General features: G+C 46.5%; 1 protein-coding gene across 1 annotated transcript in view; it reads left to right on the top strand.

Moving 5' to 3' along the window:
* The first annotated feature begins 16,820 nt into the window (after positions 1 to 16,820).
* LOC142198622 (guanylate-binding protein 3-like) overlaps positions 16,821 to 20,344 on the top strand; it is a 39,040-nt gene continuing 35,516 nt past the window's right edge. Inside the window, exons 1-3 of the mRNA XM_075269652.1 lie at positions 16,821 to 17,012; positions 17,165 to 17,289; positions 20,229 to 20,231. Of these exons, the coding sequence (XP_075125753.1) occupies positions 16,838 to 17,012; positions 17,165 to 17,289; positions 20,229 to 20,231 (303 nt within the window). The 5' untranslated portion in view covers positions 16,821 to 16,837. The remainder of the gene's footprint in view (positions 17,013 to 17,164; positions 17,290 to 20,228; positions 20,232 to 20,344) is intronic.

Here is a 20,344-nt window from a genome sequence, read left to right as displayed (position 1 = left end):
TACGCTCTGACTCCCTTAAGGACCGGCTGCCATAGGCAATCACCCTCTCACGTCCATCTTGAACTTGAGATAGCACAGCTCCCAGACCATGTAGACTTCCATCGGTGTACAACAGGAATGGCTTATCAAACTGTGCATAGGCCAGGATCGGGGTACTGGTCAGAGCTTTCTTTAACCCCTCAAAGGCTTCTTGCTGTCGTGGCCCCCACTCAATGGGGCGATTCTTGGGTCCACCAGCTGTGCCTCTCAGTAGTTCATTTAGGGGGCCAGCCCGATGAGAGAACTTGGGTATGAATCTCCTGTAATAACTGGCCAACCCTAGAAAGGCTTGTACTTCACGCAGGGTTCTTGGTTGGGGCCACTTCTGGACGGCCTCCACCTTGCTGGGCGCAGGTTGTACCCCTTCCGGAGTGACTACATGTCCCAAGTACTCTATTCGCTGCTGGAATAGTTGACACTTCTTGGGCTTGATTTTTAGCCCATGATCACGCAATCGCCCTAGGACCTGCCGCAGCTTTTCGAGATGATCTTCAAATGAGGACCCAAACACTACAACGTCATCCAAATATATCAATACCGACTCAAAGTTTAGGTCACCCAAACAGAGCTCCATCAACCGCTGAAATGTCCCTGGGGCATTGGACAGACCGAAAGGCATTCTGTTAAACTCATAGAGTCCCATGGGTAAGATAAACGCTGTCTTGGCCTTGTCCTTCTCGGCCACTGGCACTTGCCAATATCCACTGGCCAAGTCAAGCGTTGAGAAATACTTGGCATGACCGAGGGAGGATAGTGACTCTTCAATCCGTGGAAGGGGGTATGCATCACGGACGGTCTTAGCATTTAGTTTCCGGTAATCTACGCAGAAACGGAGACTTCCGTCTTTCTTCCGCACCAAGACCACCGGAGCAGCCCATGGGCTCTTACTCTCCTGGATCACTTGATTCTCCAGCATGCTAGCCACCATTTCTTTCACCTCCTGATACATCTTGGGGGGAATCTGCCTATACCGCTCCCGAATAGGCGCAGCGTCGCCAGTGGGGATTTCGTGTTCAATGGCGGTAGCACACCCGAAGTCTTCATCGTGTCTTGAAAACGCCTCCTGGAATTCCCACAGAGTGTCCTCCAGAAGCTTCTGTTGTCCCGGGGTCAGAGACCGGCGATCTACTCCCATCAGAGACATGATCACTTGGCCATTCCACTCTGCCGTTGGAGGCTGCCTTTGCTGGACCTTCACAGCATAGGTCCAAGACGACCTCCCATCAGGCTGCAACGTGAAGCTCTTCCGGCGAAGGATGTCACCCCCGGGCACGTGAACTTCAGCCAGCAGGGTATTCCCAGGCACGAACAACTCACTGTCCAGAACGTTGAGACAGCGTATAGGCACACACCCATCCTTCACAGTGGCAAGTGCTCGGGCTACTAGAGGGCGGGTCTGCGTTTCTCCCTGCTGGGCAGGCTCTATCAAGACCTCTAGTCCATTTAATGGTCGTCCAGCCCCCACCGGAAGCATCACAATATTTTCCTGTCGCGGTGGAATCTTCATTGGGGCACTCAGCGGCACTTTCACGTATCCAATGGAGCGCCCTGCCATGGTGCTCTTCTGCAAACTACAGCTCCTCACCATCTGCTGTAGGACCTTCTGAGTCGGCCGGTGTGTGGTGGCCCGCTGCCAGTATTTAGGTCCTTCCTTTGCATAAAGGTGATGATCTAGGTCTCTCAGCACGTTCATGCCCAGCGTCACATCGAGTCCTCTCCTGGACGGATGGTCTATCAGCACGATCCCCTTTTTGCCAATGTCTTGCCCAAACAGCCGGACCCGCATCCAGACGATCCCTTGTACGTCCATCGCACCATTGTTGGCAGCTATCAACCGGATGACACTTCCATCCTCTGGCTCCATCATATGTCCGAAGTGTCTCTCGAAGAACTCCAGGGGCATCAGGGTGCACTCCGATCCAGTATCAACTAAGCAGCGTACCTTCTGGCCCTCCAGCTCAGCTTCCATAACGGGGCTGCTAGCATATAGGTCGCATTCATCACGTACGGGGCTTGATTGTTGGTGAACCGCCACAGGACGCCCCGTTACTGCGGCGGTCGGGAGTTTAAAGCCGGCTCGGGTTCCACCTCCCCCTTACACTCTCTGGCGATATGGCCATACTGTCTGCAACTCCAGCAGAGGGGTCCCCTTGATACCTGCCCAGCTGATGAGCCTCGGTTGGTGAGTCCTCGGCCACGGTGTACTCTCAGCGGGGGAGAGTAGGACGATGCGGTCATTTCTGGAACCATGGATTGACCTGCTCGCATCTGGGACACCTCCAGTCGGAGTTCTCTCATTTCTGCCCGTAGAGCCTGGACTACATCCTTTAAGGACCCTGGGTCTTCAGGACCTCCTCGGGTCCCTGTCACTTGGGTGCTACTCACAGCCTTCACATTCACAGCCACGGGCGCTTCTTCCCTCTCTACAGCAGCCAGGTAAACATTATAGAATGTCAGGTTGGCATCTGCCCGGATCATCTCTTGCAGTTTATCCTGTAACAACTTATTGGATAACCCTAGGATGAATTGATCTCGTAGCAGCCAGTCCACTTCTTTGAAGGCTCCCATAGCCTCTGAGTCCCGTCGCTGCACTTCATTCAGCATCTCTTGTAAGTCGTTAGAGTATTGCGTTAAAGTCTCACCCTCCCTCTGTGACCGATTGAAGAAGTTGCTCCGCAACTGTGCTACCTTGGCACGCCCTCCCTGAGCTCCCTCTAGCAGAGCAAATATTTTTTCTAAAGTGTCTCTTTCCGAATCGGGCCGTACCATCACTGTCCGTCTAGCGTCACCTTCTAGGGCCCCTAATGCTATCTCTGCACGCAGTTCCGGTATCAGGTTGCTCAGTCTAACTATACTTCGTACCCTTTCAGTCCAGTCCTGCAACGTCATATTATTACCGTCAAACTTTGGCAGATGCTGCATTAGTGCCCCGGCCGATAAGTACCCCACTTGGGCCGGCATTACCAGCGCTGGGGCTTGCTGTGCAGGGGCACCCTGGACCACCACAGCTGGTGCCAGGGGATTCTCTCCCGCCACATTCCCGTCCATGAGGGTCGCTGTATCCTGCCGACTACGCCAAGTTGTAAGCCGTGTACCGAGGTGGGCTCCCCAGGATACAGCGAAGTCACGAACAAAGGAAGTGAGTCCAATTCAATTTAACCAAGATAGGACTTTACTTAGTTTAGATAACCTCTTTTGTCCAAAAGAACACTCCCAGGTATTACATTTACACAGCCTAGAGGCTGGGACCCTGGTGTTATACAGCACGGTGCCCACTAGTGTGGCCTTCAATATACTCCAAGCTTTTACCTACCTGCAGGCTGCGCCTATGCAGCTGCCTGTTACCTGTTATTACCCTATTACACAGGAACAATTCAGTGTGTGTGACACAAGCATCCGGCGGTGTAACACCAGGGTTTACAATCTTATCACAATACTACTAAATTCCCCCCAAACCAAGTACAACTAAGCAAGTATAATGGTTAGTTAGCTTGCAAGCCAAACAGTGTAAAGTTAAACTAAATGTTGCTCCCAGACTTCCTTACAAGTCCCTCCCTGGGAGATATAACTCTGTAGAAATCCTCTGTGACTTAGTCCTTTTACCAGACAGGTAGATAGTTCACCAGTATTGCAGCCTGGGGTGATGATTATACCTAACTAACTAACTACAGGCTTTTTACTCAGTCCCAGCAATATGGTGCAAAACTTGCAGTGTGGTGTGTGCACGCTTACTTCTGTTGGGTACCTTTTAGTCTCTGTTAGCATCAGGGTGAAGAGGAGCTCCTCGGACAGCATGCGGTCTCACTGACAGTCTCACTTCTCAGCCAAGTCTCTGACAGTAATCTTCTCCTTAGGATGGTGTCTGGACAGACTCTGAAAGTCTCAAATCCTCAGCTATTCTTGCTGTGGCTTCTCCCTCCAAGGACCCTCTCTGCACAGTGATGTCTCCACAGCTCTCTCTTCTCCTCTAGAGTCCAGCACACTCTGACTCAAAATGGCTCCTAGAACCTTCCTCCAACGATCAGGGTCTCCACATCAATTTTCCAGGGGCATGCAGCCTTTTTCCTTTTACTTGTTATCTCGCAACAGCGACCTCTTGTGGTCAAACAACAAAATGTCAGATTATGAAAACACCAACTCAATTACACATTGCACATTCACTACACAGGGGCTGTTTCACCCTCTTACAAGATAATACCATATATACTCGAGTATAAGCCGACCCAAGTATAAACCGAGGCCCCTAATTTTACCACAAAAAATAGGGACTCGAGTATAATCGGGGGGGAATGCAGCAGCTACTGGAAAATTTCAAAAATTAAAATGGTCGGAGTTTTTGGGTGCAGTAGTTGCTGGGTGCTGGGGAAGGGGAGGGGGTGTTTTGGTTGTCTGTCTGCCCCTTCCCTGAGCTTAAGGACTGAGTTTTTTTTTTCCCCCACTTGGAATTCAGTCTGGCTGTATATAGGGTATCTGCAGTACTCCTATTAACCCCTTCCCGACGGCACAGGAGCACTGCAGATCCCCTATATTCAGTAGACCGGGCACTGTCAGACACAGGGATACCTAATGTGTTTTTGTTTCACAGTCATTTTTTTCCCCACCATTTTATGAGAATTCTATACATCAATTCTGCGGCTGATCATAGAGCCCCCCCCCCCTCCCCCCCCCCCCCCCCCGCTACACACACACACAAACAAATAAATATTTATTTATTTATTTATTTATTTTGCTGGCTCGAGTATAAGCCGAGGGGGGCTTTTTCACCACAAAAACTGTGCTGAAAACTTTGGCTTATACGCAAGTATATACACAAATATACACCTAGAGAAACCCGGGAACACTGTGAGAATAATGTTGTTTGATTTCTCTAATGCGTTCAACACTATTCAGCCAGGGCTACTGAGGTAGAAGCTGAACCTTGGTGGAGTGGACCATCACCTGTCCAACTGGATCCTAGACTACCTGACAAACCGCCCTCAGTATGTGAGAGCCCAGGACTGTGTGTCTGACACTGTGATCTGTAGTACGGGGGCACCACAAGGTACAGTTCTTGCCCCATTTCTCTTCACACTGTACACTGCTGACTTTAGGCACAACTCATCCAGCTGTTACTTACAGAAGTCCTCCGATGACTCTGCTATAGTCGGCCTTATCACTGATGGCGATGATAGGGAATACAGAGACTTAAACCGGGATTTTGTTGAATGGTGCCAGTGGAACCAGCTCAGGATTAATGCTGGGAAGCCCAAGGAGATGGTGGTGGACTTTAATAAACGGAGAGGTGCTCCGACCCCGGTGGAGATCCAAGGAACATGTATTGAGATAGTCAGGACCTATAAGTATCTGGGCGTGCTCCTCAATAATAAACTGGACTGGGCTGATCACCTGGAGGCGCTGCACAGAAAGGGCAGGTCCTTCTTTCCGACCGCGACCAGGCTGTATAATCTACATCAAACCAAGCGTAGATGACTCCGCACAGAGAACTAATGATTATGACAATGACCATGAGGTCTTCCTCTTTCTCTTCCGTTTTTTTTAGTTGCTATGGACTCCTAGTATATGTTCTCTTCTCAGCTTATGTGTGTCTACATCTGTAATATATTACTGTGTATTATCCCAATAAATTTATAAATTTCCCCAATGTGGGACTATTAAAGGATTATCTTATCTTATCCAACCAGTATATACTCGAGTATATAATTTTCCAGAAAATGATTGCAATCACAAATTCTTTGGTATTTTCTTCATTTAATTTGTCTTCAATGGAAAACCACAAAAAGAATTGTCAAAAAGCCAAATTGGATATAATTCCACACCAAACATAAAAAAGGGGTGGACAAAAGTATTGGCACTGTTTGAAAAATCATGTGATGCTTCTCTAATTTGTGTAATTAACAGCACCTGTTACTTACCCGAGGCATCTAACAGGTGGTGGCAATAACTAAATCACACTTGCAGCCAGTTGAAATGGATTAAAGTTGACTCCACCTCTGTCTTGTGTCCTTGTGTGACCACATTGAGCATGGAGAAAAGAAAAAAGACCAAAGAACTGTCTGAGGACTTTAGAAGCAAAATTGTGAGGAAGCATGAGCAATCTCAAGGCTACAAGTCCATCTCCAAAGCCCTGAATGTTCCTGTGTCTACCGTGCGCAGTGTCATCAAGAAGTGTAAAGCCCATGGCACTGTGGCTAACCTCCCTAGATGTGGACGCAAAAGAAACATTGACGAGAGATTTCACCGCAAGATTGTGCGGATGGCGGATAAAGAACCTCGACTAACATCCAAACAAGTCCAAGCTGCCCTGCAGTCCGAGGGTACAACAGTGTCACCCCGTACTATCCAGTGTCAGCGTCTGAATGAGAAGGGACTGTATGGTAGGAGACCCAGGAAGACCCCACTTCTTACCCAGAGACATAAAAAAGCCAGGCTGGAGTTTGCCAAAACTAACTGAGAAAGCCAAAAATGTTCTGGAAGAATGTTCTCTGGTCAGATGAGACAAAAGTAGGAAAAGGCCTCAACATAGAGATTACAGGAAAAAGAGAGGCCTTCAAAGAGAAGAAGACGCCCCCTACAGTCAGACATGGCGGAGGTCCCTGATGTTTTGGGGTTGCTTTGCTGCCTCTGGCACTGGACTGCTTGACCGTGTGCATGGCATTATGAAGTCTGAAGACGACCAACACATTGTGCAGCATCATGTAGGGCCCAGTGTGAGAAAGCTGGGTCTCCCTCAGAGGTCAGGGGTCTTCCAGCAGGACAAGGACCCAAAACACACTTCAGGTCAGCACTAGAAAATGGTGGTGAGAGAAAGCCCTGGAGACTTGTAAAGTGGCAGCAATGAGTCCAGCACTGAATCCCATAGAACACCTGTGGGGGAGGGGGAGAGATCTCTTGGTGGCAGTTTGGAGAAGGCCCCCTTCACATCTCAGGGGGGACCTGGAGCAGTTTGCCAAAGAAGAATGGTCTAAAATTCCAGCAGAGCCTTGTAAGAAACTCATTGCTGGTTAGCGGAAGCGGTTGTGCGCAGTTATTGTGTCTAAAGGTTGTGCTACCAAGTATTAGGCTGAGGGCGCCAATACTTCTGTCCGGACCAGTTTTGGAGTTTTGTGTAAAATGATCAATGATTTGACTTGTTTTTTTCATTCTCTTTTGTGTTTTTTCATTTTGTGGAAGACAACGAGTATTATCTGACAGAATTGCAGGGGGGCCAATACTTTGGGACAACACTGTTTCTAGTCCCCTATCAAGTCATGTTGTTACATATGTCCTCGTTCATCACTAGGGTTCAGCGATCGGGTTTGGAGAAGATTGTATTCCAATCGTCGATCAAGCAAATTTCACAATGGGAATTTCGATCGCGATCTTTTTAGACGGGATCGAGGTCTGACATTCGTTCCCACAATGCTTGGCTACTGGCCAATCATTGTGGGAAAAGCTAACTTGATGACTGAAACTCAGACACTATGTTAGCTATGGGCAATAATGGGATTGGTTGTCGGCATCATCATCACAGCCCATCAAATACTGCTCGGGGAGGCTGGCAGCTCGTGCTATGCAAAAAGTGACTTTTCCCATAGAGAAGCATTGACCTTACTCTTGCATTTTTCTCAGGCTGGCAAGGTCTGAGCACTTGGAAACTGCATGTGCAAACACATCTCGCCATTTACGTGTCCTCTTGCTCTTTCTATGCCTTCTAAGAACTTGTATGTCTTTTTTGTTAACTTTTCATAGCTTTTGAAAAGGATCTACAAAAAAAAAAATTCCATTTTCTTGCATTAGGATCGGAAATCGGATTTTGAAAATTGATCCTGAAAACTCAAGATCGGCTCAACCCTATTCACCACCTATGTAATGTCCTGGGGTACTCATTGCCCTTTACTTATATTTGTTTTGCCTTTTTATAAACTTGTTAAAACCGAATAACGATGTTGTTTGTAAATAGATATGTAACTGCACACCAGGTTTCCAAGCATGGCAGATTGACTTTAATTCAGTGACAGTAAATCACGTGATTTCTGAGAATTGTTTTTGTATAATACAGACCTGCCTTCTGGTAAACTGCCAACCAGATAAAATAATCTGGCAATGCAGAGACTGATAATGTTACTGCCTAAAGCCAAATAGCAGCTCTAAAATGGGAGCAACACGGTGGCAGCGCTAGAGTCCCAAGTGTGAATCCTACCAAGGACAATCATCTGCAAGGAGTTTGTATGTTCTCCTCGTGTTTGTGTGGATTTCCTCCCATACTCCAAAGACATACTGATAGGGAGAAATGTGTACAGTATATGGGGCTCGCAATCTACATAAGAAACAAACAAAAAAACAGCACTAAAGCTTGAATTCTATAGTATGACTACTAAGATCCATTGGCATTAAGACTCTGGAGTTATGGCCCAGAATATAATTACAGCCATAGTAGTAACCAGTCCTTATTCTATGACAATTCACAATTATACAAAGTCCCAGCTTCTTGTTAAAACAAAGGGTGACTATTCATTATTGTTAGAACTAAATGTAACATTTTTTGAACAATTCACAACATAAATTTAAACCTAGGCATTCTATGTCCTATGTATCAGATCCCAGCAGTGACTCACATATCATGTAATAGCAACATCCGACAGACTCCGCCAATAGACCAGTGCTTCCCAGTGCTTTCAGACTTGGGGACCACTGCCAAAATTTTCTTACCAAGTTACAGTTTTTATGTGATTTTTTAGCACAGTAGAACTTCATTCATTTATTAATTTTGATGCAATTGTAACTGCATCACAACTGCATACCTCCCAACTTTTGAAGAACCGAAAGAGGGACAAAATGTGCGGCGCGCATAGCATGTCGCAGCAAATTTTGGCCCACCCACTTTTGTGTTGACTCCGCCCATTCTCATTAATTTTTCATGTGCCCGCACACAGTACAGTATAATCCTCCTACAGTCACCCATAAATTATATGCCCCCCCATCTCTCCCCCAGTTTCATATACACCCTTCATCTGCCCCCAGTTTCATGCCCCCCTCCATCTCTGCCCCCAGATTCATGTCCTCTCCATCTCTACCCCCAGATTCATGTCCCCTCCATCTCTGCCCCAGATTCATGTCCTCTCCATCTCTGTCCCCAGATTCATGTCCCCCATCTCTGCCCCCAGATTCATGCCCCCCTATCTCTGCCCCCAGATTCATGTCCCCATCTCTGCCCCCAGATTCATGTCCCCATCTCTGCCCCCAGTTTCTTGTCCCCCCATCTCTGCCCCCAGATTCATGTCTCCACATCTCTGCCCCCAGTTTCATGTCCACTCCATCTCTGCCCCCAGATTCATGTCTCCACATCTCTGCCCCCAGATTCATGTCCCCCATCTCTTCCCCCAGATTCATGTCCCCCCATCTCTGTGCCCAGATTCATGTCCCCCATCTCTTCCCCCAGATTCATGTCCCCCATCTCTGCCTCCAGATTCATGTCCCCCATCTCTGCCCCCAGTTTCTTGTCCCCCCATCTCTGCCCCCAGATTCATGTCCCCTCCATCTCTGCCCCCAGATTCATGTCCCCTCCATCTCTGCCCCCAGATTCATGTCCCCCCCATATCTGCCCCCAGATTCATGTCCCCCATCTCTTCCCCCAGATTCATGTCCCCCATCTCTGCCCCCAGTTTCTTGTCCCCTCCATCTCTGCCCCCAGATTCATGTCCCTCCATCTCTGCCCCCAGATTCATGTCCCCTCCATCTCTGCCCCCAGATTCATGTCCCCTCCATCTCTGCCCCCAGATTCATGTCCCCACATCTCTGCCCCCAGATTCATGTCCCCACATCTCTTCCCCCAGATTCATGTCCCCTCTATCTCTGCCCCCAGATTCATGTCCCCCATCTCTGCACTCAGTTTCTTGTCCCCCATCTCTGCCCCCAGATTCATGTCCCCCCATCTCTGCCCCCAGATTCATGTCCCCCCATCTCTGTCCCCAGATTCATGTCCCCCCCATCTCTGCCCCCAGATTCATGTCCTCTCCATCTCTGCCCCCAGATTCATGTCCCCTCCATCTCTGCCCCCAGATTCATGTCCCCTCCATCTCTGCCCCCAGATTCATGTCCCCCCATCTCTGTCCCCGGATTCATGTCCCCCCATCTCTGCCCCCAGATTCATGTCCCCACATCTCTGCCCCCAGATTCATGTCCCCCCATCTCTGTCCCCAGATTCATGTCCCCCCATCTCTGCCCCCAGATTCATGTCCCCCCATCTCTGTCCCCGGATTCATGTCCCCCCATCTCTGTCCCCGGATTCATGTCCCCCCATCTCTGCCCCCAGATTCATGTCCCCTCCATCTCTGCCCCCAGATTCATGTCCCCCCATCTCTGTCCCCAGATTCATGTCCCCCCATCTCTGCCCCCAGATTCATGTCCTCTCCATCTCTGCCCCCAGATTCATGTCCTCTCCATCTCTGCCCCCAGATTCATGTCCCCTCCATCTCTGCCCCCAGATTCATGTCCTCTCCATCTCTGCCCCCAGATTCATGTCCCCCCATCTCTGCCCCCAGATTCATGTCCCCTCCATCTCTGCCCCCAGATTCATGTCCCCCCATCTCTGTCCCCAGATTCATGTCCCCCCATCTCTGCCCCCAGATTCATGTCCTCTCCATCTCTGCCCCCAGATTCATGTCCCCTCCATCTCTGCCCCCAGATTCATGACCCTCCATCTCTGCCCTCAGTTTCCTGTCCCCCCATCTCTGCCCCCAGACTCATGTCTTCTCCGTGACATTTTTCATATATTTAAATGGCGATCGGGTGCGTTCTTTTGCACTCCGTGCCTGTCCTTAAGTGTCTGTTCCTAAAGATGTCCGACTTTTCAAGCGAACAGCAAAACCTGACATGTAGGTTTTTTCTGTCCGCTTGAAAAGTCAGACATCTTTAGGAACGGGCACTTAAGGACAGGCACGGAGTGCAAAAGAACGCACCCGATCGCCATTTAAATAAATGAAAAATGTCACGGACACAGCTAGTGTCTGCTGCTAATGTCCGTGCAAGATTTTGAAAGGACACAAGCCACAAACACTACCTGTCGGACAATGACGGTAATGTGAACGCCCCCTAAGTGGCACCAGAGATTGGAAATCATCATTGTGTTCATTATTGGTTAAGGTGGTTACTGGGTGTGTTCTTACCAGCTTCCTTTATAACCTATTGCACCAGACCCTGCTAGCAAACACAAAGAGCGAGAGGACATTTGAAAAACAAAGAGCTCAGGTCCATAAGATTGAAAAGGTATGTATGGTTATTACCCAATGTAACATACTATATATATATATATATATATATATATATATATATATATATATATATATATATATATATATATATATTAAACAATCCAGTCTGCCAGCAACTTGTATGAATGGAAAATGTCCTTTTATTGGAAAAAGCAGTACACCACGTATCGGTCCACACTTGGAAAGCGTGGTGTACTGCTTTTTCCAGTAAAAGGATATTTTCCCATCCATACAAGTTGCTGACAGACCGGATTGTTTTTTCTATTGCAAACCCTTTTGCCTGGAGAGGGGTTTCTGCCGTGCAATTTACGGGATGATCCCCAGATAAAAAAAAAAAATCTATCTATCTATCTATCTATCTATCTATCTATCTATCTATCTATCTATCTATCTATCTATCTATCTATCTATCTGCAGGGTGTCCCAAAACAATGTATACACATTTTAGCCGCTGATAACTCAATTATTTATTCTTTCTTTACAGACTGACCACATTAAACCAAGTGATGGCATACAGACTTGACTTTTAAGAAAGTCTGTATGTCATGACTTGGTTTAATGGGTTCAGTCTGTAAAGAAAGAATAAATAATTGAGTTATCAGCGGCTAAAATGTGTATACATTGTTTTGGGACACCCTGCAGATAGATAGATAGATAGATAGATAGATAGATAGATAGATAGATAGATAGATAGATAGATAGGAGATAAATAGATAGATAGATAGATAGATAGGAGATAGATAGATAGATAGATAGATAGATAGATAGATAGATAGATAGATAGGAGATAAATAGATAGATAGATAGATAGGAGATAAATAGATAGATAGATAGATAGATAGATAGATAGATAGATGATAGATAGATAGATAGATAGATGATAGATAGATAGATAGATAGATAGATAGATAGATAGATAGATAGGAGATAAATAGATAGATAGATAGATAGATAGATAGGAGATAAATAGATAGATAGATAGATAGATAGATAGATAGATAGATACCTGAGAAAGCAAAGACCCTATATTTATAACACAAAATATTGCTCTTTTTCACATACTGGGTGTTATTTTCAATATCTGCGCTTACTCTGCATATACGGACACTGCACAGTACAACTTCTCTTATTCTTCATATATGGACACTGCACAGTACAACTTCTCTTGTCCTGTATACTGATAGTAATTCTCAGTATCTATCTGTATATATGGACACTGTACCACTTCCCTTGTTACTCAGATAACAGACTGAGAGACGGTGTCATTGGACTGAAAGAAACAAGATGGCCTTCTTGACAAGTAGCCCACCATCTAGATTGTTCTGACCTTGCTGTTAGGAGGTGTGGGGGCAGCAATTATATCAGAGTGCACACATGGTGAAGAGCACGGCCCAGACAGACCACCGGTAGAGAGGAAGGTTTGATCCCCAAATACCTTGAGCAGACGCTGCAGTTTCCTTGTCCGCCATCCAATGCTTCATTGCATCCCCCCGTATCTTTATTATACCCCGTCTCTTCATTGCACCCCCCTTTTTCTTGGTCGCTTGGTCCAGTACCATTGGCATCAGTGTGGCGAGACCTCCATAATCTAACCAGACAGTCATCAGATGCTAAACAGATCCTGGATTAAATACTATATACGATATAGATCCCCGAATCATTAGCATAGATGATACATTTTCAGTCTGTAAAGTCCTTGTGTATTGTTCACATCATCACTGCAGATGAAGTTGATGGTGGCTGTCAGTGAGAGGAAATGAAGTGGACAGATCACAGAGGGGTTGTAATAAAGAGACTGGAGGATGTAATGAAAAGAAAGGGTGTCTGATGAAGAAAGGGGGGTATAATAAAGAGACAGGGATATAATAAAGATACACATACCGCCCAACTGTCGAAGGACAAAACTTGTGCCGCAACACATTTAGCTCTACTCACTTTTCATGTTGCCTCCACCCATTCTCATTCATTTTCATGTGCCCCCACACATTATAATCCTCCTACAGTCAGCTATAAATTATATGTCCCCTCCATCTCTCCCCCAGTTTCATGTTCCCCCATCTCTGCCCCAGTTTCATGCCCCCCCATCTCTGCCCCAGTTTCATGCCCCCATCTCTGACCCCAGTTTCATGTCCCACCATCTCTGCCCCAGTTTCATGTCCCCCCATCTCTGTCCCCAGATTCATGTCCCCCCATCTCTGCCCCCAGATTCATGCCCCCCCATCTCTGTCCCCAGATTCATGTCCCCCCATCTCTGCCCCCAGATTCATGTCCCCCCATCTCTGTCCCCAGATTCATGTCCCCCCCATCTCTGCCCCCAGTTTCATGTCCTCTCCATCTCTGCCCCCAGATTCATGTCCCCTCCATCTCTGCCCCCAGATTCATGTCCCCCCCATCTCTGCCCCCAGTTTCATGTCCTCTCCATCTCTGCCCCCAGATTCATGTCCCCTCCATCTCTGCCCCCAGATTCATGACCCTCCATCTCTGCCCTCAGTTTCCTGTCCCCCCATCTCTGCCCCCAGATTCATGTCCTCTCCATCTTTGCCCCCAGTTTCATGTCCCACCATCTCTGCCCTAGTTTCATGTCCCCCCATCTCTGCCCCCAGTTTCATGTCCCCCCATCTCTGCCCCCAGTTTCATGTCCCCCCCATCTCTGCCCCTAGTTTCATGCCCCCCCATCTCTGCCCCAGTTTCATGTCGTTTTTCCCCCTTCTTCATCTGCCCCCAGTTTCATGGGCCTCCTTCATTATGTTCCCCCTCAATGTTTACCACAAAAAACCACTGATACTTACCCTTTCCTTGCTCCTGGACACTCTCTTGCAGTCTCACTCAGAGACTGCAATCACGTAATCACGTCGCGCCTACACATCCAGGAGCCGGAGCACAGTGGTAAAGCAGGAGCTGAGCTGTGACAGCTCCTGCTTTACTCACCTATGCATTCAACTCAGCGATGTCCTCCGGATGCAGATGAGTTGAAACTGGGACATACCTTCCGTCGACCGGGACTGTGGGACATGACCCCAAATCCAGTAATGTCCTGCAGAACATTTGGGAGGACATTTGGGAGGTATGGATATGGGGGGATGTAATGAAGCATTGGATGGAAGCTGCAGCGTCTGCTCAAAGTTTGGGGGGATCAAACCTTCCTCTCTACCGGTGGTCTGTCTGGGCCGTGCTCTTTACCATGTGAGCACTCTCGTGTAACTGCTGCCCCAACAGGGTCGGACTGACCCACCAGGGAACCGGTGGGCCCCGAGCCCTGACTGAAAGTTCTCATTTTACCAATGCAGATGAATTGTTTGGGGCCCGATCGGGATGGCCAGGGGCCCCCAACTGGGCACCTGGCCAATGCATTTGCCTCCACACACAAAGGCCCCCATTACCTGATGCTGAAGCTGTACACAGTGTCCTCCCGATATATAAGGAAAGTACATACCGGAGGACACCATGTGCAGCTTCAGCTAATGGCTGCTTGTAATCCTCTCACTGACCTGCTGCTTGCATTTCTATGATGTCTCGTCCCTGCTGCCGGACTTCCTCCCTCCCCCTCACAGTGAAGTCTCTCACATCGTAGCGTGTGGGGAAGCCAGGAAGACGTCTGTTGTATGTATGTTTAATATGTATATATGTGTATATTTGTGTAAAGTATGTGTGTTGTATACTGTGTGAGTACTGTATGCTTGTATTTAGGTATGTGTGAGTATATACAGTATGCTATAATAATGTGTATGTATATATGTGACTATATATATACATATATATATATATATATATATATATATATATATATATATATCTCTTATATATGGTATATGAATGTATATTAATCTATATGTTTGAGTATATGGTATATATACAAGGTCTGGTTCACATCTTTAATCCAAAATACCAAACGCATTATCAAGTGATGAACAGTGAAATCACAGGGACACATAGACTATAATGGGGCCCGTGTGCTTTCCCTGTGATCTCCACACAAGTCATGCAGACAGGAAAGTAGATCATGAAGTACTTTTCTGTCCACATGTTCTGTGCAGACACCGCACGGAAAGCACACGGACCCCATTATAGTCTATAGCTTTCACTACACACCGTCTGCTAATGCGTTCAGTAGTTTGGATTACTGAACGCAGATGTGAACCAGGCCTGAGTGTGTAGGTATATAGTGTATACAATCCTATCCACACATAAATTTCATTCACTTTGCTGTTTTTATTTTTCTTTCTGTAGCAGCCAAAGACCTTGTGTTTCTGCAATGCGAGGTTTCAGGTATTTATGGCCTACCCTGAGTATAGGCCATACAAAAGATTAACCCTGGACAATCCCTTTAATATGCCCCACACAGTTTAACATCCCCCTTCTGCACAGGATGTTACCCCATCACTGCTCCCACACAGTATAATGGCCGCATCACTGTATCCCATACATTATGGGGGGACCAGTGAAGTGGCCATAAAATATTTGGCCCAGACAACCCCTTAAAACAGGTTGTCTATAAACTGGAGTGATCACTGTAGTGGCCGCCAGGGAGGTGTAAAAATAATAAAAATACATTAAAATAAAAGCCTTCTCACCTGTCCCCCGTCCCCCGCTGTCCCCGCCTGTGTCTGTTGGGTCTCATGGCCTCATTTTTGTCTTATCCTGTACCTAATTGGTCTCAGCGATCACATGAGGTGCAGGACTCCCAGCAAGGAGGCGCCAGCACGAGACTGAATGGATACTGGCAGTGGACAACGGAGCGCTGGGGACAGATGAGTATGCTTTTTTAATTATTTGTTTTTTATTTTACACCTCCCTCCCACCACATGAGTTGCTCCAATTCCTGGACAACCACTTTAAAGGATTTATCCATGTTTCTAATATTGGTGGCATGTCCTTAGGATAGGCCATCAATATTACATCTGCGATGATACAACAGCCAGGACCTCTGCAGATCAGCTTTTTGAGGACAAAGCAGCACACAGGTAATGGTAACATTTCTAGGAGCCGTACAAGGTGTAGCAGTAGGTTTAGGTAGTGCACATGGTATAGTGGGTGAGTAGCATGGCTCCCGACATGTTATTACTTATAGCCGTCGTGTCTCGGTACTGCTCATCTGCAGGGTTCTGGCAGTGGACCCCTAGAAACAATTCCACTGGTGAGCCCTGGACACCCCAGTCTGACCCTGTGCCCCAACAACTGCTAACAGCAAGGTCAGAACAATCTAGATTGTGGGCTACTTGCCAAAAAGGCCATCTTGTTTCTTTCAGTCCAATGACGCCCTCTCTTAGTCTGTTCTGTCTTGTGGCAGAATCTGGTATCTAACCAGACCACACCTTTAATCATTTACAAATCTGCCTATTAAGACAGAACTAAATTATCAGATTTACAGAAATCTGACTTCTATCCTGTGTTTTTTTTTTAATTTTCAATGAGTGCACATTGTGGTAGAGTTTGTGTACAGTGCTGAGTGACATGTTGGGGCCATATCATACATTGAGTCATGCATGGTATGTTCATTATTTCCAATATTTCTATTTATCAGTCACATTGTATTCCTGATACATTTGGAGATGGATCTTCCAGTTTGTCTGATCGAAAACACAGCAGGTGGAAAACTTCAGGTTAATGCCAGAGCCATTGACATTTTGTCAAAGATCAGCCAGCCGTTGGTGGTGGTAGCCATTGTAGGTCCATGTCAGACAGGGAAGTCCTACCTCATGAACAAGCTGACCAGAGCTGAGAAAGGTGAGTCTGAATGGGGGAATGGGATTAGATAATAATACAGATATAATATACAGATATAGCAGAGCCAATGCAGTCATATATATGATCACAATAAACTGCAACAAACTCAGCAACACTACATCTGCCTGAAGCTGTATCTGCTGTTCATGTAGGCTTCGCTTTGGGATCTACTGTACAAGCTCAGACCAAGGGCATCTGGATGCAATGTCTTCCTCATCCTACTAAGGAGGATCACACTCTGGTTCTGCTGGACACAGAAGGTCTTGGAGATATAATGGTCAGTCAGCAGCCGTGGGTCAATACTTGTCCACATTATAACATTGCTCTGCTATGCTGTTTTTTTTTTTTTTTTTTATAATAGTCTAGTATGTTTAAGGTGGCCACCATACACGTGAATCTAAAATCTGCAGAACACATCGATTTTGGGTGGACTAGCCTACCATCTAATGTGTATGGGTTCCTCCTTAATCTCCCCTTAACAACAGAGAGAATGGTCAACCATGCTGGCTTTCAACATGCCTGATTATTTCTTCTTATGGAAGATAACCTGATCTAAACATGTATGGAGCTGAGTCAAGTGGGACAACTGTTAGTCAAACGAGTCATTGACAGATTAAGTGATCCATAGGCACAGGGCTATTCCCTAAATTAGTCTATAATCATCACCTGCTAGCATTGTCACCTGGGTATTACCATTCCCTTTGTCAGAGCGCTGTGTCCTTACACAATGACACTTAGACCTATCTTCCTGACAAGTAGATTGCTAACACTATTAGTTCAGGACTACACAAAGACTAATTTACTCCAAAGGACAGGAGATGTGACAGCTCCTCTATAAATCCAGCAACATCTTCTATGTCTAGGGTTGCTCTCCCATCTTCTGAATCTGCAGAAAAATCTGTGCATATTATATGCAGATTTCAATCCATACAATTGTCAGGGTCTGGGGTTGCTAGATGGGGTGACATAGACACACAAGTCCAGTTTCTTTAGTCCAAAACATACTTAGAGTTTTATTTTCACTCACAAATATAGTGCAGCAACGAAAGGAAACAATACAAAAATAACTCCCTGCCTGGCTTGGCTCTAACTAAATATAGAATAGGTGACCTCACCTAGAATAATGGAAATCCAAAAGCCAGTAGAATCATTCAGGACACAGCTCCAAAAATATGACCTCTCTGTCAGCTCTCCAGCCAAGCTCTGCCAAAGTGTTGCTGCTGGAGCAACTTCTTAATCCTCCTCGATGAGGTGACTCTCTGCAGCTGAGTCGCTGCTGGAACATCCCCAAAGTGTGGACTGGAGGGGGGTGGAATGACAGGTCCCACTACCAACCTACCTGCCATTCCTAACAATCCAGCCCAGTACTGAGCATTTACCAAAATGCTTAGCAGACATAAGTTGTCTGCTGAAAACAAACATTCCTGGAGTTTTCTCATCTCACCCACCTGAGTAGTCTGGGTGAGATGTCCACCCCCTCCATTACCTGACCAGCCATCGGCTTACACAGTGTACAGAGCTTCCAATCCGTACAGTGTGCATATCTTCCAATTCATACAGTGTACAGAGCTTTCAATCCATATAGTGTACAGAGCTTTCAATCCATATAGTGTACAGAGCTTTCTATCCATATAGTGTACAGAGCTTTCAATCCATATAGTGTACAGAGCTTTCAATCCATATAGTGTACAGAGCTTCCAATGTGTATAGTGTACAGAGCTTTCAATCCATATAGTGTACAGAGCTTTCAATCCATATAGTGTACAGAGCTTTCAATCCATATAGTGTACAGAGCTTTCAATCCATATAGTGTACAGAGCTTCCAATGTGTATAGTGTACAGAGGTTCCAATCCATACAGTGTACAGAGCTTTCAATCCATACTGTGTATAGAGCTTCCAATGTGTATAGTGTACAGAGCTTTCAATCCATACAGTGAAGCAATGGCGCCTGGAACTGCAGCTCTGCTCCCATTCATTTTATAATGAGCAGGACTAATTATGGCTTTATACCTAGTATATGGCTTACAGTGGCCTAAACAAATGATCGGGCTGGGGGCCTTCCTTCCTTCAGTTGCACTCAGTTTAATTTTCCCTTCTAGTTGCCCCCAGTTTAATGTCCTCCTCCAGATACCTTTAAGATTAATGTCCCCCTCCTGTTGCCCCTCTTTTAATGTCCCCTCCATCTGCCTCAGTTTAATGTCCTCCTTAAAGATGAGTGAACACTAAAATGTCCGAGGTTCGAAATGTCCGAGCCGCACACTGTTCGACTGTTCAAACGGATTTCGAACCCTATTATAGTCTATGGGGGGAAATGCTCGTTTCAGGGGTAGGCAACATTCGATAAAATTATACTTACCAAGTCCACGAGTGAGGGTCGGGCTGGATCCTCCGAGCAGTCTTCTCCCGGCACAGCGCCCCGTGGCATCTTCCGGCTGGAATTCACTCTGCCAGGCATCGGGGCCTAGGAAGAGCCGACTGCGCACTACTTACTCATCTCTAGTCCTCCTCTATCTGCCTCAAAGTTTAATGTCTCCCTCATATTCCCCACCCAGTTTAATGGCCCTCTTCATATGCCTCCCAGTATATTGTCACGCCCCCATCTGCCCCAAAGTTTAATGTTGGTCTTGAGATGCAAAAATTTAACATAAAAAACACTGATACCTACCTCTCCTCACTCCCTTGCTGCGTAGTCTGCAGTCTTTTGTCCCGGGAGCTGTAGGCATGATGTGAGTGACGTCATCACATCGCTCCAACAGCTTCTAGGGCTGGAGCACACGGGGGCACAGTGATCAGGTGGGGGCTGTCCACTCCTGCTTCAACACTGTATTCAACTCATCTGTGTTCTCTCCGAATGCGGATGAGATGAATCCGAAAATACCTCCTGCCGACCAAAAAAGCAGTGCATGACCCACAATCTGGGACTGTCCTGATAAATCTGTGACATTTGGGAGGAATGGGTTTAGGACCTGCACAGATTCAGCCGTGGAAACTTAAGTATGTGTGTAGACTATTGCACAAAGAGCCCTGGTTATAGTCATCCACTACCTAGTGAGAAAACACGTACACCCAGTTGAAGTTACAGGTGTATGGATTGGTTGGAAGGTGTAGATGTTTGTCTAATGAACATTCAACTGACATACATCTACAATGTTAAAGCCTTCATCTTTTCTTAGTCAGTCTCCCTTCCAAAAACACTTTGCACAGACACACAGAAGAAGGTCATACATGTTAGGTAACAGCTTTTTATTTCTTGTATGAGTAGGGTATACAATACATAGATGTGGAGTGAAAGACACTCCAAGACTTGCCAGGAAAGGTTCAAAAAGTAATT

This window comes from Leptodactylus fuscus, chromosome 3, assembly GCF_031893055.1.
Source record: "Leptodactylus fuscus isolate aLepFus1 chromosome 3, aLepFus1.hap2, whole genome shotgun sequence".
NCBI lineage: Eukaryota > Metazoa > Chordata > Amphibia > Anura > Leptodactylidae > Leptodactylus > Leptodactylus fuscus.
This window is presented reverse-complemented; position numbering and strand designations above follow the sequence as displayed.